This window comes from Hoplias malabaricus, chromosome Y, assembly GCF_029633855.1.
Source record: "Hoplias malabaricus isolate fHopMal1 chromosome Y, fHopMal1.hap1, whole genome shotgun sequence".
Classification (NCBI taxonomy): Eukaryota; Metazoa; Chordata; class Actinopteri; order Characiformes; family Erythrinidae; genus Hoplias; species Hoplias malabaricus.
Window position 1 is genome coordinate 3,334,847 of NC_089820.1, and position 22,109 is coordinate 3,356,955.

Here is a 22,109-nt window from a genome sequence, read left to right on the forward strand (position 1 = left end):
ATGTACCTGCAAGGTACAATGGTGAATTTTAAAGTCCAGTGTTCCCTTAAGGTAGATTCCATTCTCCAGAAGCTTTCTTTACAGAAGTGTGTAAAATAATACAAGTCCTGGAGATGCTGTAATTTTAAATAGTAAACATATTCCATTATAATTGGTAGGTTTCAATTTTGGGTCGATTTCATATGCCTCGTTTAATCACCATACATACAAATATTAATGAATGCAACAAGATTTTAATAACTTACCTTTAGTAAGTAAACGAATCTACTATTTCATGTGCTTCTGATGTCATTTGTACAACATGTAACGTGTTCAAATAGTTTTTGTAAGAAAACTGTAATAATTGTTTATTTTTTACTTGGAGGGTCTGTTCTTATTGTTCTGAACAATATTTGCAGCTGTGTCATTATGTTTAATGTTTCCCATGTCTTTAAATGTAGTTCTTATTTAGGTGAGAAAATACGTGTAGAAATCAAATGAATCCAAGTACCCTAAATAGTACACTACGTAAAGATAAAAGAATACTTGCTCGTGCACGCCACCAGTGACACCTATGTATGAAAATATCAGCTTGCGATTCAGTTACATGTACACAACTCCACTGTAGGTCTTCTCGGACGTATAAGTCAATATTTCATAATTCATTCTGTGCACTACAGAGGGAGTACGGAGTTGACTGAGACTCGTATTATGTTTGAATGTGAAAGAGAAGCAATGACGGAGGACATCCGGGTTACTGCGCATTGTTTAGCATAGCTACGGCACAGACGTCGTCGGAGTCGGTCTCTCGGAGCATGAAAACGCTCAAATATACACACATTTGAGCTCTTTTTCCACTTGGTACAGCGGTAAGTGCATCGTTAATGTTATTTAAAGACGGTGTATGGTGGAATAATGGGACTAAATAGGTTAAAAGCTAAATCTTAGCCATGGTTTCGAGATGAGACGAAGTTGTAATGTTACATAGCTAGCTGATAGCTTCTTGTATGAGTTGTCCATTCCACCTTAAAGGATGCATCAGTTACTGCAACGTTTAAGGTGGAATGGAAGGTTAAAAGAAGAAGAACATATCCGAGAACGCTATAAAGCTAAACAAATTCAACAGTGGAGTTTTGTAACCGTGACCAAAAGAGACTACACTGAAGATCCATTTTAAATGGCGCTGCGGTTGGTCAACAGTGGAAGGCGGAACGGAAAACTCAAATGAATATGAACACTGCGGCCTTGCTAGTAAACAGAAACGGCGAACTAGTTTGCATACCATATCTTATAGCTTGTAATTATACTGGTTGATGATTATTCTTTTTTGAAAAAATTGTTTCAAAGACAATAATTTCAGTTTTATAACTAGCCACATTCCTTCTGTTTACAATGGACGAATTGGTCTAAACAGAGCAGCACAGCGCGACCCGAGCCTGTGGAAGACCACTACCGACTAACACCTAGTGCTGAATCGTAATCGCTGTTCAACACAGTGCTGTGTTTAGACGTTGATTCCAAGAAAGATCACATAATGACTTAAATTTGGCGTAGATTGTGCGCTGTATTTTTGAATCCACGCAGTACACACAGATTAGGCTGCGTTCGGGTGCTCATCGGAAGGTTATTGTGTGTACCAGGTGGCCGTTCGGGTGTTTGGCTGATGATCCGCCCGCGGTGCACATGTCCCCAAAAATGATTTATCATATAAAAGATAAATGCTTTTTGATTCATAACAAATCTGATCAAAATATTTGACTTTTATCTACAGAAAACACACACAATGAGACGATTAAAATTCATATTTGCCATTTTCTCCAGGGGAAGAGAGGAAAATGTCGCGATATATATCACACATCTAGAGTCCCGAGTTCACCCGTGATAAATACGACTTTGTCTGCCGTTCGGGTGCAATTTTTAAGTCAGAAGATTGGTATTTCCCAGTTTCCAGCATCACTCGAACGCAGTAGTCTTCATCTCCGCCAAGCCCCGTCCCACAAGTTGACGGGATCGGTTCCTTAGGTTTATGACGTCAGAAAATGTCTTTCTGAATCCTCCCCTATGGGTCTGTCTTAGGAAAACTGCAGTTTCAGTGCAGATGTAAATAAATTATATTGTCAGTTTTTGATAGCAATAAAGAAAACAAGTAAAAGCAGTTTACTGATATTTTTAAGACCACAGCATACTAAAATGGATGTTAAAATCAAAAGCAGATTTACTTTTTGAAGGGTCTTTTTAAAGTGCAAGTCTTGTCTGTTTAATTAGGCAAATGACGCCGCCTTAAACAAGTTACTCTCTAACCTCAGTCTTTGACGTGGACCCACACATTCAACATGGAATCTTCAAAATCACCTAGAAGCACCAAGCATCATTCAAGATCCAGATCGCGTTCCAGGGAACGGAAACGTAAGTCAGGTAAATTGCTCTGTTACTTGTTTTTAGTGAGTACTATTCAAAATACAGACATATTTTCTGTAACGAATCAATTTGTATATTTAAAGTGTTTTCTGTGAATTTGCAGCATTGCTGTCATTTGGCATTACATTTGAACACCTGTTTGTCATATTTAGATCTAAGTTTTTAAAGAACACTTATGTTGAGAGATTAAAATGTAAAAAAGCGTATCACTGTTTTACATCAAACACACGTTTCTGCATTTTTGAGAGAAGAACAATATAAATATAAATACAATATAAAAACAGAATACAATGATTTGCAAATACTTTTCAAACTATATTCGATTGAATAGACTACAAAGACAAGATATTTAATGTTCAAATGGAAATTGCAACTTCACTGGAATTGGCATAGTCTTTTCACGCACACGTCTAAGAAACTATCACTTTCAACATTTTGCCAGTGGAATGATTCATTGGATATGTTAATATGCGGCATGATAATCCATTCATTTTCAGAATAATAGCGCAATAAGAAAAGTTTGGATTCTGTATATGTCCATGTATACACCTCAGTCAGAATAGTTGTCTGATTGAGGCCAGTCAGAGTAGTTCTTTTTGATTAAACAAGGTAGAGTAATTCTATAAACAATACTTTAAATAGCAGAAAGTAGCTCTGTAAACTTCTGTATCTGTTTAAATTCCCACACAAAAGCTAAAAGTACATTCTGTGCATTACTTCACCATTCTTTTTAGAAAGAAATTCCTTCGTTGTGCTTTAATGGATGCCAAACTGATTATTGATAATGCAGAAGTCATTGCAAGAGCCTAACTTGTATAAGGCAGTGGCAACATTCATTATTACTGGTATATAGAGCCTCTTGTAATATATTTTGCTGAGCAAATAAGCCATGACATGGAACTTTTCTTTCTGCTCAACACTTGTAAATTTCTTCAGTACTACACTTCCCCACCATTGTTTACGGCACACTTTCATCCAGTAGTTTCATGTTGTTTAAGGGACTGGCATCCATCTTATATGTCACAGAATGTTACTCTCACTCGCTATTTAATAAACACATGTGAAGTGTGTTCTCATGAATCTGCCATAATTTTAAAGTAAATAAAAACAAAGCACATCACCTGAACAGTCTGGTAACTTACTGTTGCTCATTTAATTTTGATGAGAGACATGTCACTGTATAGAATACACTAAGTGTTGGTCTATATATGCACATGATTTAGACCGGTTTACATGTAATGTGCATATACCCAGAGGTTTTCATCAGGTAGCTGAGTAGACTTTGCAAATAAAGACTACAGTCTTTATTTTTAATCAGAATTTATTTAATGGAATTGTTAAATTGTGCATGTTAACATGGCTGTTGTAATAAATAGTTGTGTAATGATTTTTATTAAACTGTTAATGGGTAAATAAAGACATTGTTACAGATGAAACAGAGGAATTAATTGCATTTTACCTGTTGAACAAAAATATCAGACTAATTAATACTCTACTTAGATGATTGCAGAAGACTACTTCTGTTCAGAGAAATCTTGTGTCCATGGATTTGTGGGATTTTTCATTATCTGTATACCATATGCATGTTAAAACTCAAAACAGCAGATAATCTGCCTGATGCTTGGCCTAAATTTAGTTATTTGCCTATTCAGGTATGTTTCTATATATTATTATATTAAAAGCTACAGCTGTAGTATTTTCAATGCAAGAACAGCATATAAAGTTTATCTAGCTCTTCACATATTACTGAAATGTCTGTTTGTTTATTTCCTCTCCATTTCAGGTGACAAGAAGCACAGAAGATCCCGGAGCAGAAGCAAAGAGGTAACTAAATTAAACTCCATTTCCCTCACATAGGCATAAGATGATAAGGTCACATCATTAATATAATTTATAAGGCATTTCTAGCTTTAGCTCAGGGTAAGTATGAAGCTTCTTAGAGGGATGATGAAATGGAAGTGCCAGTTTCAGATTTTGGCCATTAGTCATGATGTCAGTAGATCTTGAAGGGTAATTTATTTTGGCTCATTTTCTCACATGTCAAATGTGTGAAATTTAAAGATCACTAAAGTAGCTTACAGATTGTGTGGGATTTATTTTGGTAAAATCCTGTATTTAGATCACATGATAACATCTCTATAATAAATTACACTCAGCGTGCTAATGCACGAAGAGACACTCTGAACAGAAGACGCTGCTGACAGATAGCAAAATTATATGCCTACAACTGGAAAGGTAAATATCAGCCATTCAATTTTACACTTACCTAAAAATAACTGTTTGTCTAGCAACCTGAATCATTGCCCTTTTTCCAAGTCCCAACATAAGATGCTTTAGAATCTGAGATACTGTTTTGAACAATCTCTGTCCTTCTACCTATATGCATGCAAAATAGTAATGTGTGTAATTCACTCTATTAGTTACAACAGCGGTGGCTAGATTAATGTGCAAAGGAAATGCCAATTTCAAGTTGTTACTTTTAAAAACATTTTCAAAATAAGTTTGTGACAGTTTAAAAAGATTATGTGCATGCATTAAAAAGGGAAAACAAATAGTAAGCCAAACTTTACAGGTACGGATTCCCTCATAAATCACTCCACAAACCTTATTTGATATAGTGGGTCAAGAGGGGTTTTTTTACCCCCAAACTGCGGATGTATTACATGGCCAGGGAACTGAATATGGACAGTTTATGGCATTTGTGAATTTGGAGAGTTGAATGGGAGAAAGAGGTTGTATGTTATGGTTCTTCAAAGTTGTTTTTTTTTGTAAACAACATACTAACTCTCTTTGTCACACTATTTTCCTGAAAGAGACCACTTCTTCTTAAAACAGGCACGGCGGAGGGACTCGGAGAAGGCTATGAAATTACATAGCCGATCGGAGGACATGCAGAATTCAGTTAAGGACCGTGAGAGGCTATCTGAGGACAGTGGTGAGGAGCGACATCGCAGAAAGGAGAGGAAGTCCTCCAGAGGAAGGAGTCAATCCAGATCACGCTCAAGAGAAAGGTCAGACATGGACAATGTACACTTTGCTGAACTTTTGCCCAAAAGGGTCCCTATTTGACACCCCTAGGTTAGAATATATGCCTGGTCCTATGTGAAACCCTTTCTCACAATTCTCACAAAGTTGTTAAATATTCTAAATTAAAATATTTCTACATTTTAAATCCAAAGCTGACACAACTTATCAAAACAATTACCGAGTGGTTTAGGCACAATAGTAGGTTGCATTTCAGTTTGATGCTGTTTAAATAGATGCTACTTCATGTGGTTGGTATATTTCACATCCTCAGGCGACATAACAGTAAAAGTCGGGAGAAACGAAGGTCTCGCAGTCGTGAAAGGAGGTCAAAGAGTCGTGAGAAGAAGAGACGAGCTAAGTCACGATCCAGATCAAGGAGTAAACACAAGCGCAGCAGAAGCCGGAGTAAGAGCAGGTTCGTAAACTTGGATGCATCCATTAGAACACTGATCCTTAAAGGGAACATCTGTTATTGTGGTCAAACACTTTTGACTGCTAACACTGCAGTCTAAAGCAAAGACAGCAGGCAGCTTTGTAACAAATAAAGGAAAAAAATATCCACATTTCACAAATGGTTGTGATGGGTGAGATGGAGAGCTACAGGGGTTTATTTTTACTTATTTATTTTTGACAATTCAGTTATATTTCAGTTTAGAATACTGGCTGTGCTGACATGCACAGCAGTTATAGGCATTGTAGGACAACTGTTTTAAGCAAGTTTGGGGGGTTTGTGAAATGTTTTTCACTATTTGGGTCACTATAAAAAAAAAAAAGTTCGATAACCTGTCTTAGAACGTAGAAGTTTTGTGTGTGTGTGTGTGTTTTCTTTACTCTTACATTCTTTTCTCTTCTACTCTTTCAGTAAATAAATCTGTCAAATATTTGTTTTGGGTTTTTTCTAAAAGGAATTGCATTCTCTAGGAAATGGATGATAATGGTAACCTGTTGTGTGCTTTGATCATGCTGTGACGAACCTACCATTGAGTACATGCTTTGTGAAGGTTTCCTTTAACAAATGGAACTGCGAAAGTATTTGTTAAACTTTTCTCATGGTGTACAATTATTTTCAGTTTTAAATGGGTTTGACATAGAAATATCTTTTATAAAATTTTCTATTTAAAAGAAATTGCTCTGCGGTGGTTTGATTATTCTGTGAGGGTTTCAAAAGTAATCATGTTGTCACGGGTATTTATTTATTTTACGAGTACAAATGTTTTATTGGAGTGGGTGTGTTTGTTTAATTGAACAAGTTTATTAGTAAAATCTTACAATTTTAAAGATTACTAATGTAAAAACATTTTACTTGGTTGTATTAGGGAAAGGAAGAAGAGGCCTGAAAAGCCCAGGAGGAAAAGTCGTAGTCGGTCTGTTAGCCCTGTGGCTTTCAGAGGCAGAAACACAGCCATGGATGCACAAGAGGCTTTGGCTAGGAGGTAAAATGATGGTGCTTTATTATTAAAAATTTGTTTTATATATCTTAACTGATTTTAGTCTGTCGATATCTGTTGGGATCAAGCAAAAACGTGGTCCCTGTGGAGAGAAAAAAAATATATAAATATATATATACATTAAATTTTTCAAATGAAATACCCACATCCATCCACACTGTTTACGTTTAAACCTGATGCAGAATCAAGAACTTATTTTTTCTTCTCCATCAACTGACATTAAGCCTGTCAGCTTCAGCACATATTGCTACCTTTGACCATTCAAAGACCATTTTGAATGAATTAACATCTGATGTTTCACACTCCTAGGTTGGAGAGAGCTAAAAAACTTCAAGAGCAGAAAGAAAAAGAGATGCTGGAGAAGCAGCAACATCAACAGCAAGAAATTGCAGCAGGTAGTTAAACTTCAACTGATAAGTTTCAAGCTTGTTCCTTTGTTAAATAGCCCAGGGATTCTTTTTGTAAATACTGTTAATGATTTTTTTGACTCTCTTTCAGTAACAGCAGCAGCTCCATTGCTGGCTGACAATCCCACAATTCCCACAGCCAATCCAGTGCTTAATGTGGCAGCATTATTGGCTTCGGGCACACAGGTCACACCACAGATCGCTATGGCAGCTCAGATGGCAGCACTGCAGGCCAAAACACTGGCAGAGACAGGCATTGCTGTACCTAGCTACTATAATCCCTCAGCTGTTAACCCTATGAAGTTTGCTGAGCAAGAGAAGAAGAGGAAGTTGTTGTGGCAAGGAAAGAAAGAAGGGGTGAGAAGAATTATTTTATTAGTGCAATGGTATTTTTACACTTGTTTTACACATGATTTTATTAGTACTGTAAGCCATTCAAATGGGGTGTGTGTGTGTGAATATAAAAAAAATGGGCTTATTTTACACTGACATGATTGCTGTCGAATTTAAATCAAATCATGAAATACACTGAGGGTTCCGTTACTAGGCCCTCTCCATATGACCATTCCAGAAATGATACAGTAAAATCCTCAAACACCATTTGGTTAGAAATTATAGCTTATGTAGGAATATGGTACATAGTAAATAATGAATGTTGTGTATATGATTTTATCATTGCTATTAAATATTTCATATTAAATGTAGATTTTTTTTTTCTTTTTTGCAAGGACAAGTCTCAGACAGCTGAACTGTGGGAGAAGCTTAATTTTGGCAACAAGGACCAAAACGTCAAGTTCCGCAAATTAATGGGCATTAAAGTAAGTGTTCATGCCTTGCCGTTCAGTAGCTAATCCGCGTTTACATTGTAACTGACCTGCAAACATTTTTTTTTTAATATTCAAATCTTGCATTACAGCAGAAACATGATTGCTGTTAATTAGCCATCACCAACAACTAAAAATAATTTATACTTGCTTATAACAGTATATTGTGGCATCTCCCCTCAGGAAGAAGAAGGTGGACCTTCTGGTGCAGTCAATGATGAAGGCTTAAAGACACTGCAGAAACAGGAAGAAATGTTCCGTAACTTGGATGTCCAGTATGAGATGGCCCGGTCACAGACACATACACAGAGGGGAATGGGCCTTGGTTTCTCATCGTCTTTTTCTCGAGGAATGGATGCTGTTTGAATACCAACCTCTACCCTTCTCACTCTTCCATTAATGTTCCAGCAGTTCCGATGATTTTAATGTGTATATAGAAGGTTGAAACTTTAGGTCGCATGGATGTTGGTCTGATTTGTAATTTATTCAAACACCAGTTTTTGTCACGGAAGAATTCATTTGTAAACAGTCAGGTGATTTGTCTTACATCTTTGTTAGGCTTGTCCTGCATATCTCTCCAACAAATTATGCGAAGGTGCAATACTGGATGTGTAAAGCTTTAAGAAAGATTTGGACAATTAGACAAATATTGTAACATCATTTTTTTTGTTGGTTTCTTTAATATTTTTTTAGCCCCCCCTTATTATCACTCAGTTTTATGTACATAGAACATGAATGTTATATGTTATTTAGGATCCTGCTTTGAGTAACAATTGACCTTAGCATCATCAAGACACTGGCATAGTACCAGATGTGCCAAGCTATTGTATCAGCTCATGACAGCCTCATTAAATTTTTGATAGTCCAAAAGAAAATGTCTTCTTCAGCAGTTTTATATGTGACCTTAAACATTATAAGGTTTAAGAGGTCTATTTGGAAGTGGTATGGTAATTCTTAGTTTGGTGGTATGGAAGTTCTGAGTCCTGACATCAAACAAACCTCAGGAGGGAACATATACATTGAAGAAATTAACAAATGTCATGTAAGTAGCTCTGAATTTTACAATTTTTTTCCTGTGAGTGCGCAGTATGGCAAAAATATCTTGGTAGTGTTAGTGCCTTTGAAACTCATGAAGACATGGGGTGAACAACTCACAGATATTGACCCAGTGGTAGGGTTAGAACCCAGAACCCTGGAGCTATGTGACAGTGACACATGTTGCACCACTGTTGGAACCAACAGCACCACACTAAAAAACTTTAGTCAATTGCTGTGTACAATGATTTACTTTGCTTATTTTAATTAGAATTCAATATACATATTTAAATATAGCCCGTTATTTAAATAAAAAACACCTTTGAAACCTTCACTTGTCACAAATAGAAGCAACTTTTTTCTTTTTTTAAATTGTAGCCGAAATATAAATTTTTTAGTTTATTTTACATCAAAATTGTTCTTACTAGGAGAAGGTCATTTCGATTCTAATTCTTCATAAATCATAATTATTGGCACATGGAACGTAACCTCACTGGACTGGAAGGAGCTGGAGCTTGTGTGTGAGAGTCACCAACAAGATATAGTTCACCTGTACACAGTGTGGGCTCTGAAACCAGATTCCTCATTAGGAAATGGTCTCTCTCCTGTTCAAGAGTTGCGCATTAAGAGATGCCAGGCAGGTGTGGGGACACTCACCGGTCCTCTGCTAGTGGCCGTAAGTTAGAGTTTATCCCAGTAAATGTGCAGAGTATTCTGCCTTTTTTTTTTGAGATAGTAGAGGACAGTGGAGTTCTGGATAAAATTCTATACACTGACTCCACTGCACATGGACTTGGATACTCAGGTTGGCAATGACTTGTGCACTTACTTGGTTTGCACCTGCAAGGCCATGGTTACCTTCTTGTAAAATATGTCATGCTTCATTCAGGGAAAGCACAATCTACACCACCAAGTGAAGGGATTTAGGTATGTGGGGGGTGTTGTTCAGGAGTAATGGAAAGAGTGACTGATCATAAGATCGACTATACAGTAGTTTATGTCAAGCCTGAAGGAATGGAGTCACTATACCAGATCATAATGTGGAAAAGGAGTTGAGCCATAAAGCAAAGCTCCTAATTTACCAGTTGATCTATTGTCCCCACCCTCACTTTGGGTCATGAGCTGAGTAATGAATGAGATTTGGGATACAATCAGACTAAAATGGGTTTTCTTCGTTGGGTTGCTGGGCATAATCTCCAGGATCCGCTGAATAGCTCAGCGATCCAAGAGGAGCTCAGAGAAGAACTGCTGCTCCTTCCCATTAAGAGAAGCCAATTAAGATGCTTTAGGTATCTGACAAGGATGCCTCTTTGATGCCTCCTACTGAAGGGTTACCAGGCACTGCCAACTAGGAGGAGGCCCCAAGATAGACCTGGGGCTTGTAGGAGGAACCGTCTCTCCAGGCTGGCCTGGGAACTCCTGGGGATCCCCAAGGAGGAGTTTAAAGTTAAGTAGGACAGAAACACCAAGCAGCTGAAGCAAGTAAAGACTGGTTGCGTGCATTGGGCGGGAACAAGCCATGATGCAACAGCTCTCTAACTAGAGCGTCTCAATAATTTCTCTCATGAAGACAGACTTTGTTTAGAAAGCTGCAGACTTAAACAGGTTTTGAGACAGATTAAACATTTCCCCCCAAATTGTTTAAACCTTTTCTGCAAATTAGATTATTGGTAAAGCAAAAAAGTATAATGGAAATATAAAGGAATATAATTATTTCCCTATCTGCTAATGAGACTGGAATACAGTACATGAGCCACTCCTGTGATGAGGTTATGATTGGCAAATTCCAGGATAAGCAGTACAATAGGATATTCGCTGAGTCTTTTCCAAGAGGCAGCCTCTTCACTGAGACCCATCCAGTTCATCAGCAAGGCCTGCATTGCCTCAGGGAAGAGTTCTGTAGCTAGTTCCTCTGCAGGGGGAAGGTCTGTAATGTGTTCGATGTGTCGCATCTTGAAGCTTTCGACCTGCTGGCTTATGCTGCTGTTTGCTGCATGGAACTTCTGACCCAACCAGCCAGCTAGAGCCTTTAGAAGAGGGCTGGAGTAGACAGTGAATTCTTGCATCTGGGTCCAGAGTAGAGCCATCACAGCATCTGTTAACATGTCCTCATTTTGTTGTCCACCAATCCAGTATTCAGTATAATCCAGAAGTTTCAATATTGCTTCCTGTTGATTCTGTTCCATTGTCCTCATGGATTTTACCTTGTCACATATACTACAGAGTTTCTCAGCTACCACAATGGACTGCTCCACTGGCTCTGATATAGAGCAGTAGTCATGATCGGCAGATGACACCTCCTCTAGTAGACCACATGCTGGCTGGGAGTCTACTTCATGAAGTTCTGTATGGCCATGGGCAGGTGTGGAGAAGTTATTAAGAATGTGTGTACTTGGTGTCTCTTTATCACCATGATACTTGGTAGTATCTACTTGGATGTCAAGGTTGTAGGCCGTCGTTAACTGCTCATCATTGATCCGAGACTTCCAGAGATCCTGAAGTGAGACAGAGTCCCAAAAATGGGTTACAAGTTCCAAATATACAATAGATATACAACAGTATACTCTAACAGTACCATTGCAATACACACTCGATACCTGAAATGTGTCCAATATTGAAAGCTGTTCTTTTTTGCTGTAAAGCTCAAAAGCCACTCGAAAAACTCCATGTATACTATAGAACCACAAGCCATTATTAGAGCAAGGAAGTCGAATGCCCTGGAACCTGAAGCCTGGAAAAAATAAAATAAACATGATAAAAGATCAGGGCAGCTCCTGTGGACTATATATAATAATGGATTTATAAAATGAAGGTACTTTTAAATGAGCCCTCAAGATTATTTTTTAGCATTTGCAAATTTTTTATATAAATTTAACACTTCAGATTGAACATGTCTGTTTTTAACATTTTTATCTACACCCGGATTTATTTATTTTTATTTCACTTGGAGGCCAATGAATAATATAAATCAAACAATCATTGTTCTAATCTTAAGATAGTCCTGAAAATCAATACCTGAGGAGAAAACCAGTTTGGTTGCCAGTCCCCTTTTGGCAAATTTTGCATGGTATCTAGGATGGTTCTCAATGCGGATGTCAGTGTTAGAGAAGAGATCAGCACCGAGGAAAAGGGGAGTCATCTGCTCCTTAGGAACCAGAAGCATAAAATGGTTACATTTGGGGATACCTTAAATTTTACTACAATTTCTGACAATATTCTAAATATATCCTCTTACCTCATACGTATTTTGATTGCCAACTTTGAAGGAATTTTTGCCAGCCAGGTATAAGAACCGTATCCTCCTTTTTCCACTTTCCCAGTATGGTAAGTCAATTACTGAGATACACTCAGCCATCATGATCTAGTCTTCCAGTAGATCTGACATACCCTTATAGGATCCAGAGTGTCTCTCTTCGGTGTTTCAGCTTACTTTTAGACGATTATGTCTAATCTAAGTATGCAAAAGAGGCATTATGATTTTAGAACATTTTTTTCCAATGTCAAACCCATGAAAATACTAGGAACAGTTCATTATGAGTATATAAGTAAAGCTAATTAATAAATAATTTATAATAAACAATATCAGTTTGCACCACGACCCTGAAATTGATAAGCGGAAAAGATGATGATGAATAACAGTTTGAAGGAATGGCTTTTTTCTTGCAATGTGTTATCGCCATTTTGAGATAATCCTCAGTGACCTCCATTGAAAAGCATTGCCAATAGAGCAGGATACTCTGAAGCAGCTGCACATAAGCCAAAGCCCACAAAGTCCAATGGCATGTGTGGGTTTTAGGGTTATAAAATCCCCAGGTATTTCACTGTGGATTTTAATTCTTTGAAGTGATGAAACTCCATCCAATCAATTTGAGATGAGTTAAGAGTGCTAAGGCTAGTTATCCATTATCAGTACCTGAAGTCATTGCAGTTTAGGTGACTGAAAACAATCTAATATTTACAGCAATCTTCCAATATTTAGTGTAAATCCTCCTCAAAATGGTACTGTGACTGCAGCAAGGGAGGATAAAAAAAAACTCTAGGGCAATTTTTTGGCAGTACAGTGTCGCACACTGTTAAACCAGGAATATACATGGTTTAATTATCCCCATTATATTCTCCCTCTGTTTATCTAGTCACAAAACACTAAAATCCCATCTCTGTTCATAAAAATACAGACTTTTAAGTGATTTCTAAAGAAACAAAATCCCATAATTCCTTAAAAGTGGCTAAGAAATAACTCCCCTTTGCCGTAATTTACTTTAGTCTATGAATAAGCAGTTAGTCCTCAACTCTACCTCCAGTTAACCCTCCACCCTACATCTACAGGGGGTGATTCCTTAGGTTTATGATGTCAGAAACCCAGGCTGTTTAAATCTGTTTTTTGAGACTTTCCTATAGAACATTGCAGTTTCATAGTAGAAATGTTCAGCCATGACTCTGACTGCTTATTTCGCTCCTGATAACTCACCTTAGAGTATAACACCACATGGGTATTTTATTATGATTATAAACTTCTTATATCTTTGTGGACAGACAGTCTAAACTGCAGGTCAGTATATGGTTCACCCAGCAGAAAAGATCAGAACTTTTGTCTTAAAACGGTTTAATTTAAGTCCTGATCTGGTCTATACGTACCAGTACACACGCACCTCCAAGAAGAATGTGTCTCCAGTTGTACGTTATCAGGGATCTGAGGTACGGAGGTCCATTTCACAACCCTTCGCTATCTTCACACTTGTCTGTGTTATGTTTCTGTTATTTTGTCCACCTCCACCTCTGTGTACTAAAGTCAGACTGCAGCAGATGTGACGCACATTGCGCACGTATCTAACACTTACTGTAAAAAAATAAACCTCATATAGTGTTTAAAACAGCTGTAAAAGAAGAGCAGAATACACCAACACAACAGAAAATAAAAGATGCCCCGGTTTCTGTTCTGCGCATGCGCCGCTGGTTGTCCTCCGGTGAAGCCCGGCTGAAGTGAAGGGGCGTTATCGCCCCCTGGAGTTCAGACGGGTTTGTTCTGTACAATACCGAGCGACTGAGCAGACGCGTATATGATTTCAACCACAGCGTATTTTGTTTGCTAAAAGTGACGACCATGGTGTCGTGGATTCCGTCGTGTTCTGACAGCGGTGTAGTATTTTAGAGCAGAAGTTGAGCGTTAATTCTTCTCGGCCACTGTAGCGGAGGGCTTAGGGCGAGAATCGGAACAAGACCTTTCCCACAGAGGAGCACACAGCCTTCATCTTTAGTGCACACTGTCTGGAAAAAGTGAGTGTTTAATCTCCGTCTGTTCTCTCATTTAACTGTGGTTGATAATGTTAAGGGGACTTTCAAATTTACGATGAATATATAAACTGCAGTAAGATTGTTGGCTTTGGGATCTGACTGATGTTATTGCTCAGTGAAAACAATGGGCATAAAATTGTCCATGTTTGTGGATCCCTGCTTATCCCATATTTCTTCTGAAATTATCAGGCAGTTTGTGGTGGCAGCCAGTACCATGTATTTTTGGGAAAGCTGTACAATGAACTCCATCACTCCAAAGAACACAGTTAATTTGCCCAATGCTGTGCGGTTATAAACCCCACTACTGGTCTCTTGATATTATACACTGTAAACGTGGATTTTGCAGCTAACCCAGAGGGTCCCAATCTATTGGTCAGTGTTTTTTCTATGAAAACTTGAACATTGCAATGTGTCTGATCTCCTCAGAATTGTATATTTATTTATGTGACTGTGATTTGTTCTTGCAGATGCACCATTCAATTGTCCCAGTTGGATTCAGTCTTGAGGTAAAGAGGTGTAGCACATGCTGCAATCTTTATCATTGCCCGCTCTGCCCAAATTTTAAACCCACCAAGCCCAACAGGTTGAAAAGCCACCTGGACGTGCATTTAAAAAATGCAGTGCCTTTTCAAAGTAAGTGTATGTTGTTGTGTGTGTTCTGTAAAATAGTTCAGATATTGGTTAAAGTTTGTGACTATCATAACAAACACTGGTGTTTTTTTCCCCTCAGATTTGCAGATCTGTAGGTGCAGTTTGCTTTGTAGGCAGGAAGGACACTACCATTGCCCTCAATGCGAAGGCACACTTTTAAGGAGAAATTCCTTCGTTGACCACCTGCTACGGTGCAACGGCTTGAACGAAGGACGTGTAAAATTCAATAATGTATCTGTCAAATCCTCTCCAGATTCCTCTGAGCTCCAAGAAGTTAGACTGTCTTCCTCTCCTTGTCAAGAAGATGAATTTGCTTACCCTCTTTATCAAGAACTCAAGCCTGTCCACATTCCACTTGCCCACTGTTCTCGTCAAGACAACGAATCTGCCCACCCTTCTTATCAGTTTCCTTCCTCTAGAAGATCAGAAGTGAAATGTCCACACTGCCCGTTATTAATTCTCAAAAAAAACCTAAATGTGCATATATCCAGAAAGCACAGAGACACGTGTAGGGACGTGACTGTCCACTCACACCTTCGAAGTGTTTGCGTAGATGCAACGAATGGCATTTCTGCAGTTCAAAGGTCAGGACATGGATTTTCATATCCCATTCATGTTCAAAAGAAAACCTGGGGCAGGCAACATTGGGTTAGATGTGAACTGGAGGAATGCTGGCAGTATCAGTTGTTGGCACGGAGAAGTGGACTTCTGTTTACTCAATGTCACCATATCCGTTCTCTGGATTATTGCACAGAAACGGCTGCTGAAGAGTTCCTGCATTCCAGTATTCTGGATGAAATGATTGCCTGCAAATTCTTGGGAGAAGCAAAGAAAGCTGTTTGCTTGAAAAGACGGCAACTGGCACAGTTAGCGCACACCCCATTTTCTGTGCTTGTAGATCTGGGTGAATCCCCTAACCACATATTTGTTTCCATTCATGAACCCAAAAACCTTCGCTTCAGTCGTCTTGGAAGAGCGTTGGTGACTTACAACAAACTAAGGAACACATGGCACTGTCCGTGTGCAAAGCCACGGATGTCCTGCCCTCACAAACACATTGCAAAGTGGCACATTTTTCAGACCAACAGGGAGTTATTCAAGACACAGGCGAGTCCCCTAGCTGACACAGCAGATTTCAGTCAGCTTCAGAATACTGCTGGGTATCCACCGACCAATGACTTAAAACGGATGGCCAAGTACATTTATGACAAGAAAAAAATTCCAGTTGATCTTTCAGATGTGACCAAGTTCAAAGCAATCTCAGAGTATCCTTCACACTTAAGTCCTTCAGAGTCAACATGCACCCACTGTTTAAAGAGTCCAACACTTGACCATCCAGTTAACATCACTGAAAAGGCAAAGATAATCACAACATTAGGCGTTATAGAGGGTAAGTACAGTGTAACTTAGCGATACATTGATAGATGATCTTTAAAAAAGCGATTTTGTATGTTTTTAATAAAATCAAAGGTAAAACACTTCACATGAGTAATTAAAATACTTTGTAGTCTCTAAATGAACCAGTTAATTCTCCATATGGTGCCCCCCAACATAGAGGTGACCATGTTTTAAAATCCAGACTTCTTTTAGAAAAGCACTACTTGACCTTTTAAGTTAATACCTCACATTTGCACTTTCTTTATCATCTTTCCTCAGATATTTCAACCTACTACAGAAGATGTCCAGAGTGTCAGATGACATACCGGTATCAAGAGTGGCAGGATGGGCTCCACAACTTTGATGACCATGTTGTGTTGAGTCTTGAACTCTGTCTGTTTCTCAGGCATAGTTTACAAGTGCGTATTGAATGATTTTCTTGTTGTCCCCCCCCCCCTTATGAAAGACTTTGCTTTTATTAATCGTTTTTATTTTCCTCTGTAGAACCACACTTCCATCTCAAGGGCCATCAACTCCCTGGAAGGTTTGCGCAAAGTACAGTACCCTGCCAGGGACACCATCCTTCATGCTTACTGCCACTTTGAAGCCCTAATGAGTACTGACTACACATATTCCTGTGTAGCCTGTGGTTACTACCCTTCTGTAGTTGTGATGAACTTGCACAAAAAGTCACCTTTTAATTTGGGATGTAAGTGGTTAAAACATTAAATGTTTAGTCATTTTTACCACCAAAAGTAACAAAAAATATTTATGACTGTGATTATAATTCCTTGATTTTTTTTTCTTTCTCCTGTAATGTGCAGTTCCAATGAGATGAAGAATTAGATTGCTTTGTAGTCCATTAATGATATTCCATGTTCCTCAGTGCAGATCTTTTACAAAGAGGCAGCCATGGTTAAATTAAGGTTATGTCAGAATCTCTGATGCGTCCAGGCTATGAGTCCGTTTCATAATGTGAAGAAGAATGTGACTTAATTACTGCAGAACAGATAACCTGTTAACTCAACATGGTTTTCTTAATTAACCTGTGTGCTTCTTTTTTTTCTGTTTGGACAGTAAGTGAGTTCAAGGAGCCACCTATTAACTACAACGGTGAACAAAACATTGTGGAATTTTGGGACTCCATTAATTTAGAGATGATTTGTCGTGGCTTTGTTCACAGTAAGTTGGTTCAAAGTAAATTTGACATCGGGATTAATTAGTAAGCTTTGCACATGCAACATGCTAACTATACTATAAATATATCTATTCCATTTTTTTAAGGCAGCTCACAGAATCCTTGTGTTGTTCAGCCGAGATATGAGCACTGGGCACCATGGATTGGGACGGTGACCAGGAAGTGTGACACAGTCCTCAACACAGAACATGAGAAAGTTTCATGTCCACAATCCTCATCTGAAGCGGTTCATACAGCTGCATCTGAGGATCACCTTTTTGACAAACTAATGAAACAGAAGGTGAATTTGTTTTTTTACTTTTATATTTATTTAATGACAGTGGTCATTATTTAAGCTCATATTAAATATACACTTTGTTCATCTAGATGAGCAGTATACGACAACTTTGTAAAGCCTGCAACACTGATACCAAAGGATCCCGTGTTGAACTTATTTTAAGACTGAGGGAGGAGGTGAAGGACAGGCAGACATATAATAAAGTATTTCAGAAGATCTGGGGTACATGGGGTAAGTACAGTATAGTGTTAAAGGAGCAATATTTAATACTGACACCAAGCGTTTAAAATCGAAACTATAATACAGTTTCAAAACAGTGGAGAGAACAATCTGCCTCTTCCCACTCCACCCTAGAAGTGAAGCTCGAACTTGTTGCCAGTTTGAGGAAAACTGAATGAACAAGGAAGAGACAAGTTTAAGAACATGGGCCGTAATAGCTAAGAAGATTGTGCCATAATCAGCGTATTTACACATAAATTTGTTCATCGTTCATTAAAACATCTACCTACGCAAAAAATAAGTGAACCTGCGGCTGCCATTTCCCTGCATTTACAAGTGTTTTCTGTCCAAATCCACCTGAAAAATTTTGACTAGACAAGGCTGGTGTTATCGACTTTCCTTTCCACCATAAACGTTGTTTTGGAGGCAGATCTTTACATGTGCCGGTTTGTGAGTCCTAATGGTGTTACTCGCCAGGTTGTTGAATTCTCTGCTCCACCTTAAGAGCCAAAGCTAGCACTAGGTTTATAAAGAAAACTCATTTGAAACACTTCTTATTTCCTATTTTATCCATTTTAAACACAAAACCAAGTGTACATCATGTCACTAAAACATCTACCTACTAGAGAAACTCTTATATTTGCTGTGTGCTACCAAACTTGATTTCTCCGTTCCACTTTAAATAGGTGAATATGCAAGGCTTTTCAAAAACAATTTTTTGTCCTTTATTTGTTTACACACACACACCATAGAGAAACACACATGAATCTGCATCAATATTTTAAAACAAACAATGGTATTTATACATTTCAATCATGTTGTTATTCACCTTCTTTATATAAAACACAAAACACAATCCTGACACCTTTCAAAGTTGCTATGCCTAACTTTCCTTGTATTTAAAAATAAATAAATAAATAAATAAATATTAGCCGGCTCTGGCTCTGTCCTGTAGCGTTGCAACTTGTAAACTGCCTCCAATTTTCAAACATAGCGTCAGTATTTCCTCTCACTTTACTCCGTCTCTGGTTATTGACATTTTTAAAAGGGCAATGGGGCTTTTTGGGTCCAGTAAAATAACATTAACTCTGTTCACTTGGTCATTTCATGGCTGCGAGACTCTGGTTGTAGACTGGACTGGGCACTTCTCAAAGTGAATATACTGCTTTAGCCATGCTGTGAGAGGCAGTGAGATTGCCTTTGATGTACATTTTAAAAATGAATGGAAATTCTAATTCAGGACAGAATTCAAAACCCAAAAAAGTCACAACAGATAATGGCAATCCAAGGAAAAAAAATTGAAATGAAGCTAAAGGAAGCTCCTTACTCAGATTTTCTTTTTAACCTTCAGTGAAATGCTGCGGTATTAATCAGTGTTGACTTTTAACCCGGCCACGCAAATGGAAAACGCAGAAATATGCGTTGGTTTTATATTTGATGGATGCAGCATGTGTCAGTCTTGCAGTTTATATGCCATACAGAAACATTACAGAATAAGTAATACTGAATATACTATCAAGACCAAGAAACATGTTAACAAAGAGCTATGTTTTAAATTGTAGCTGCATTTCAAGTGTTCAAACCTTGAGGCCAACAGCCTGATGTGGTAGCAAGTCAGGTTTAAATTGTTGGAGCTTTTTCAAACTGAAAGCTGTGCTTAAATTTAAACAAAATAGGGGTTGTTTCCCAGTCAAGGAGTAAGCCTAGTCCTGGACTACACAGCAGTTTGTGTTGTGATTTTTCCATTGAACGAGGATGTAGTCCAAGACTAGGCTTAATCCCTCTCTGGGGAAACCCTTTATATAGGTTATTTAAGCCATATACAGATAATAAAGGTTATGTAAATGGTAGTAGGACAGGAAAATTAAGGGGAAACAGAAAATGATTTTGCCTTGTGATGCTGCATCCGATGTGAAATAAAAAGCATCATGAAATGGTCCTTGCATGCTATCAATTTACCTTTTTGTTTCTTTTTCCCCCTTCGGCCTGTGTGTCTAGGTGGTTGGTCTGTCATTTCATGTCCTCATGGTGTTGTCTACAGCTTCAAATTTAACCTCTGGAGAGAAAGTCCAAGGGATTTTGCAGACCTGCTTTTATCATGGAAGCACTTGCCAAATGTGTGCGTTTACGACTTTGCCAGTGAATTAGCTACACACACAAACCTTAGAGTGCCTAGCCCCATACCTTTCTGGCCATTTGAGGGAAGGCTGGCTGAGTCCACCCCCGAGAGCCTCCGGAGTGCTCAGCTGAAGAAACTACAGATATCACTTCCATGGCTCAGTGAGAAGTGTGAAAACCCTGAACCCAATGGCCATCCTCTCACAGGATCGTCACAACACTTTTTGCTGTGTGATACGCTTCGTGAAACTAATACAAAACACCCACAAGATGTGTTGAAGAGGACTGAACTTGTTCCAGAGCTTCGCTGGATGCTAAACAGTAAAATTGTTAGCAAGTTATTTTCTGCCATGCAGAAAAATGACTATTTTTTAAAAAATATGGCTGCATCAACCCAAATGTTTGCAATGAGAAGCATCATTCACCATAGAAACACAGCAACCAACACACGGCTTCTGGAGCTGCAGCCACTTGGTGAAAGTCCTTTAGATGTGGGACACATTACACTGTCTGCCTTAGGACAGCAGTAATTTGTGAGTAGATCAAATAATAACAGAGCTATATGTGATTTGTCCAGTGTTAACTGTGATTAATACTTTTCATATTCACAGATCATGGACTATGCTGATGTAAGAGAGGTGCCTGGATTAGAGGCTAAACAACAGCCTGCAATCTCTGATATGGGTTAGATGCTTTTCACTGTTTAATTTAAATGGTATTACTGATGGGGAACTGTTGTGTGTGACTTTGTATTTTATGGAGCCCCTAAAGTCTCATGGTGGAAAAATATTATTTAGAGACTTTATTGATTACTAAATTGAGGGAACGGATTAAGTCTCTAAATAATATTTTACCACTGTGAGACTTGGGGTCTTCATAGTATTTCATGTATTTTTTGTATTAAAAGAATGTGTGAACCTCTTGAAACTGGATGACATCACTGCATACTGGTAGTTCTGTTATAGTGAACAGTTAGACATTATGTTGCAGAAATAGCTTGTAAGTGTTATCATTTAGGATTGTTTAAATGATGGTGTTTTATTGTGTACATTCAATATTTTAAAGCTACCTATTGAGAGGTAAGATATCACCATAAATAGAAATCAGTCCTTTTAACTGAATAGACTCTATGACAATGGCTGTGGACACTTTCTCATCTTTGATCATTGTATAGCTTTCAGCTACAGGAACATTAGGACAAGGTCAGGTACTGATGAATTATTTTGGAACATAAAACTAATGGGGACCTCTGGGAATGCTGTGTGTCACGTGTGTTATATTCGTTTTCTTTGTTGTTGTTTCCCCCCCTAATTCTTTTTTTTTATTATTATTTTAATTTGTCATAGGAGCCAGCTGTGATTTCACTCCTAAAGGTTGCAGCCCAGTATTGCTATGACAATGAAGGATGTGTTTCTGGTCCCTGTATTTCTCCCCAGAACATGGAGGACAATGAGGAATTAAGATGCGCTGCAGGAGCAAATAGTCAGAGAGAAAGTTTTTTATTTTTCAGTGTTGTTTATTTTCCTAAGTACAATAAAATTACCAGTAATTTATTAACAGGATCTTTGTACTCATTTTGAGGTTTATTACTTTCTTGGACTTCAGTGCCGAGTGCCTTACTGACTCCCAAGTTTACGTTGAATTGTTTTGAACAATATCTTGTGTGAAAATGCCTATAAAGGAATGGTCTCAGGTACAATAAATTACTTCCAAGCAGCATTTAACAACTCTTCTCATCCTTGGCTTTGCCAGAATACATTATAGTTGTAATATGCTGCATAGATTTATCGTTTTTGTCGTCGTCTATTCTGCGCTAAAAGAAAATGTAAATATTGCCAA

The 22,109-nt window shown here is 38.2% G+C and overlaps 3 protein-coding genes and 1 long non-coding RNA gene across 10 annotated transcripts; 3 read left to right on the top strand and 1 right to left on the bottom strand.

Moving 5' to 3' along the window:
• Positions 1-707: 707 nt before the first annotated feature.
• On the top strand, positions 708-9,321 carry LOC136679141 (arginine/serine-rich coiled-coil protein 2-like). Of its 7 annotated transcripts, none has more exons than XM_066657459.1 (10): positions 708-848; positions 2,245-2,394; positions 4,181-4,221; positions 5,233-5,408; positions 5,696-5,839; positions 6,741-6,857; positions 7,182-7,267; positions 7,371-7,636; positions 8,008-8,097; positions 8,287-9,321. In XM_066657459.1, the coding sequence occupies exons 2-10, from the start codon at positions 2,313-2,315 to the stop codon at positions 8,467-8,469; spliced, it is 1,185 nt and encodes a 394-aa protein (XP_066513556.1). In that variant the 5' UTR covers positions 708-848; positions 2,245-2,312; the 3' UTR covers positions 8,470-9,321. The 7 variants fall into 7 exon arrangements, with proteins under 7 accessions (XP_066513556.1, XP_066513558.1, XP_066513557.1 ...); XM_066657461.1 differs by having other exon boundaries at positions 2,245-2,385; XM_066657460.1 differs by having other exon boundaries at positions 731-848; positions 2,286-2,394.
• On the bottom strand, positions 9,185-14,004 carry LOC136679142 (uncharacterized). The gene is made up of 5 exons (XM_066657467.1): positions 13,774-14,004; positions 12,374-12,589; positions 12,154-12,283; positions 11,736-11,869; positions 9,185-11,633 (listed from the first exon to the last, which is right to left on the bottom strand). Exons 2-5 carry the CDS (start codon positions 12,494-12,496, stop codon positions 10,857-10,859), a joined length of 1,164 nt encoding a protein of 387 aa, XP_066513564.1. The 5' UTR covers positions 12,497-12,589; positions 13,774-14,004; the 3' UTR covers positions 9,185-10,856.
• A 212-nt stretch (positions 14,005-14,216) lies between these two features.
• LOC136677644 (uncharacterized) lies at positions 14,217-15,718 on the top strand. The gene is made up of 3 exons (XR_010796387.1): positions 14,217-14,412; positions 14,898-15,063; positions 15,161-15,718. It is a non-coding gene; the product is annotated as an uncharacterized lncRNA (long non-coding RNA).
• Positions 15,719-15,960: 242 nt separating this feature from the next.
• Positions 15,961-21,872, top strand: LOC136679476 (HMG domain-containing protein 3-like). The gene is made up of 9 exons (XM_066658007.1): positions 15,961-16,471; positions 16,738-16,877; positions 16,963-17,167; positions 17,536-17,640; positions 17,743-17,936; positions 18,023-18,164; positions 20,151-20,803; positions 20,882-20,954; positions 21,617-21,872. The coding sequence occupies exons 1-7, from the start codon at positions 16,117-16,119 to the stop codon at positions 20,798-20,800; spliced, it is 1,791 nt and encodes a 596-aa protein (XP_066514104.1). The 5' UTR covers positions 15,961-16,116; the 3' UTR covers positions 20,801-20,803; positions 20,882-20,954; positions 21,617-21,872.
• Positions 21,873-22,109: the final 237 nt, after the last annotated feature.

Coding starts and splice junctions, on each gene's coding strand:
- LOC136679141 (XM_066657459.1), top strand. CDS start 2,313: ATGGAATCTTCAAAATCACCTAGAAGCACCAAGCATCATTCAAGATCC. Junction 4,222..5,232: donor CCCGGAGCAGAAGCAAAGAG/GTAACTAAATTA, acceptor TTCTTAAAACAG/GCACGGCGGAGGGACTCGGA. Junction 6,858..7,181: donor CAAGAGGCTTTGGCTAGGAG/GTAAAATGATGG, acceptor TCACACTCCTAG/GTTGGAGAGAGCTAAAAAAC.
- LOC136679142 (XM_066657467.1), bottom strand. CDS start 12,496: ATGATGGCTGAGTGTATCTCAGTAATTGACTTACCATACTGGGAAAGT. Junction 12,284..12,373: donor GCAATCAAAATACGTATGAG/GTAAGAGGATAT, acceptor CTGGTTCCTAAG/GAGCAGATGACTCCCCTTTT. Junction 11,634..11,735: donor CAATATTGGACACATTTCAG/GTATCGAGTGTG, acceptor GTCTCACTTCAG/GATCTCTGGAAGTCTCGGAT.
- LOC136679476 (XM_066658007.1), top strand. CDS start 16,117: ATGTCCTGCCCTCACAAACACATTGCAAAGTGGCACATTTTTCAGACC. Junction 17,641..17,742: donor TTGTCGTGGCTTTGTTCACA/GTAAGTTGGTTC, acceptor CATTTTTTTAAG/GCAGCTCACAGAATCCTTGT. Junction 17,937..18,022: donor ACAAACTAATGAAACAGAAG/GTGAATTTGTTT, acceptor TTGTTCATCTAG/ATGAGCAGTATACGACAACT.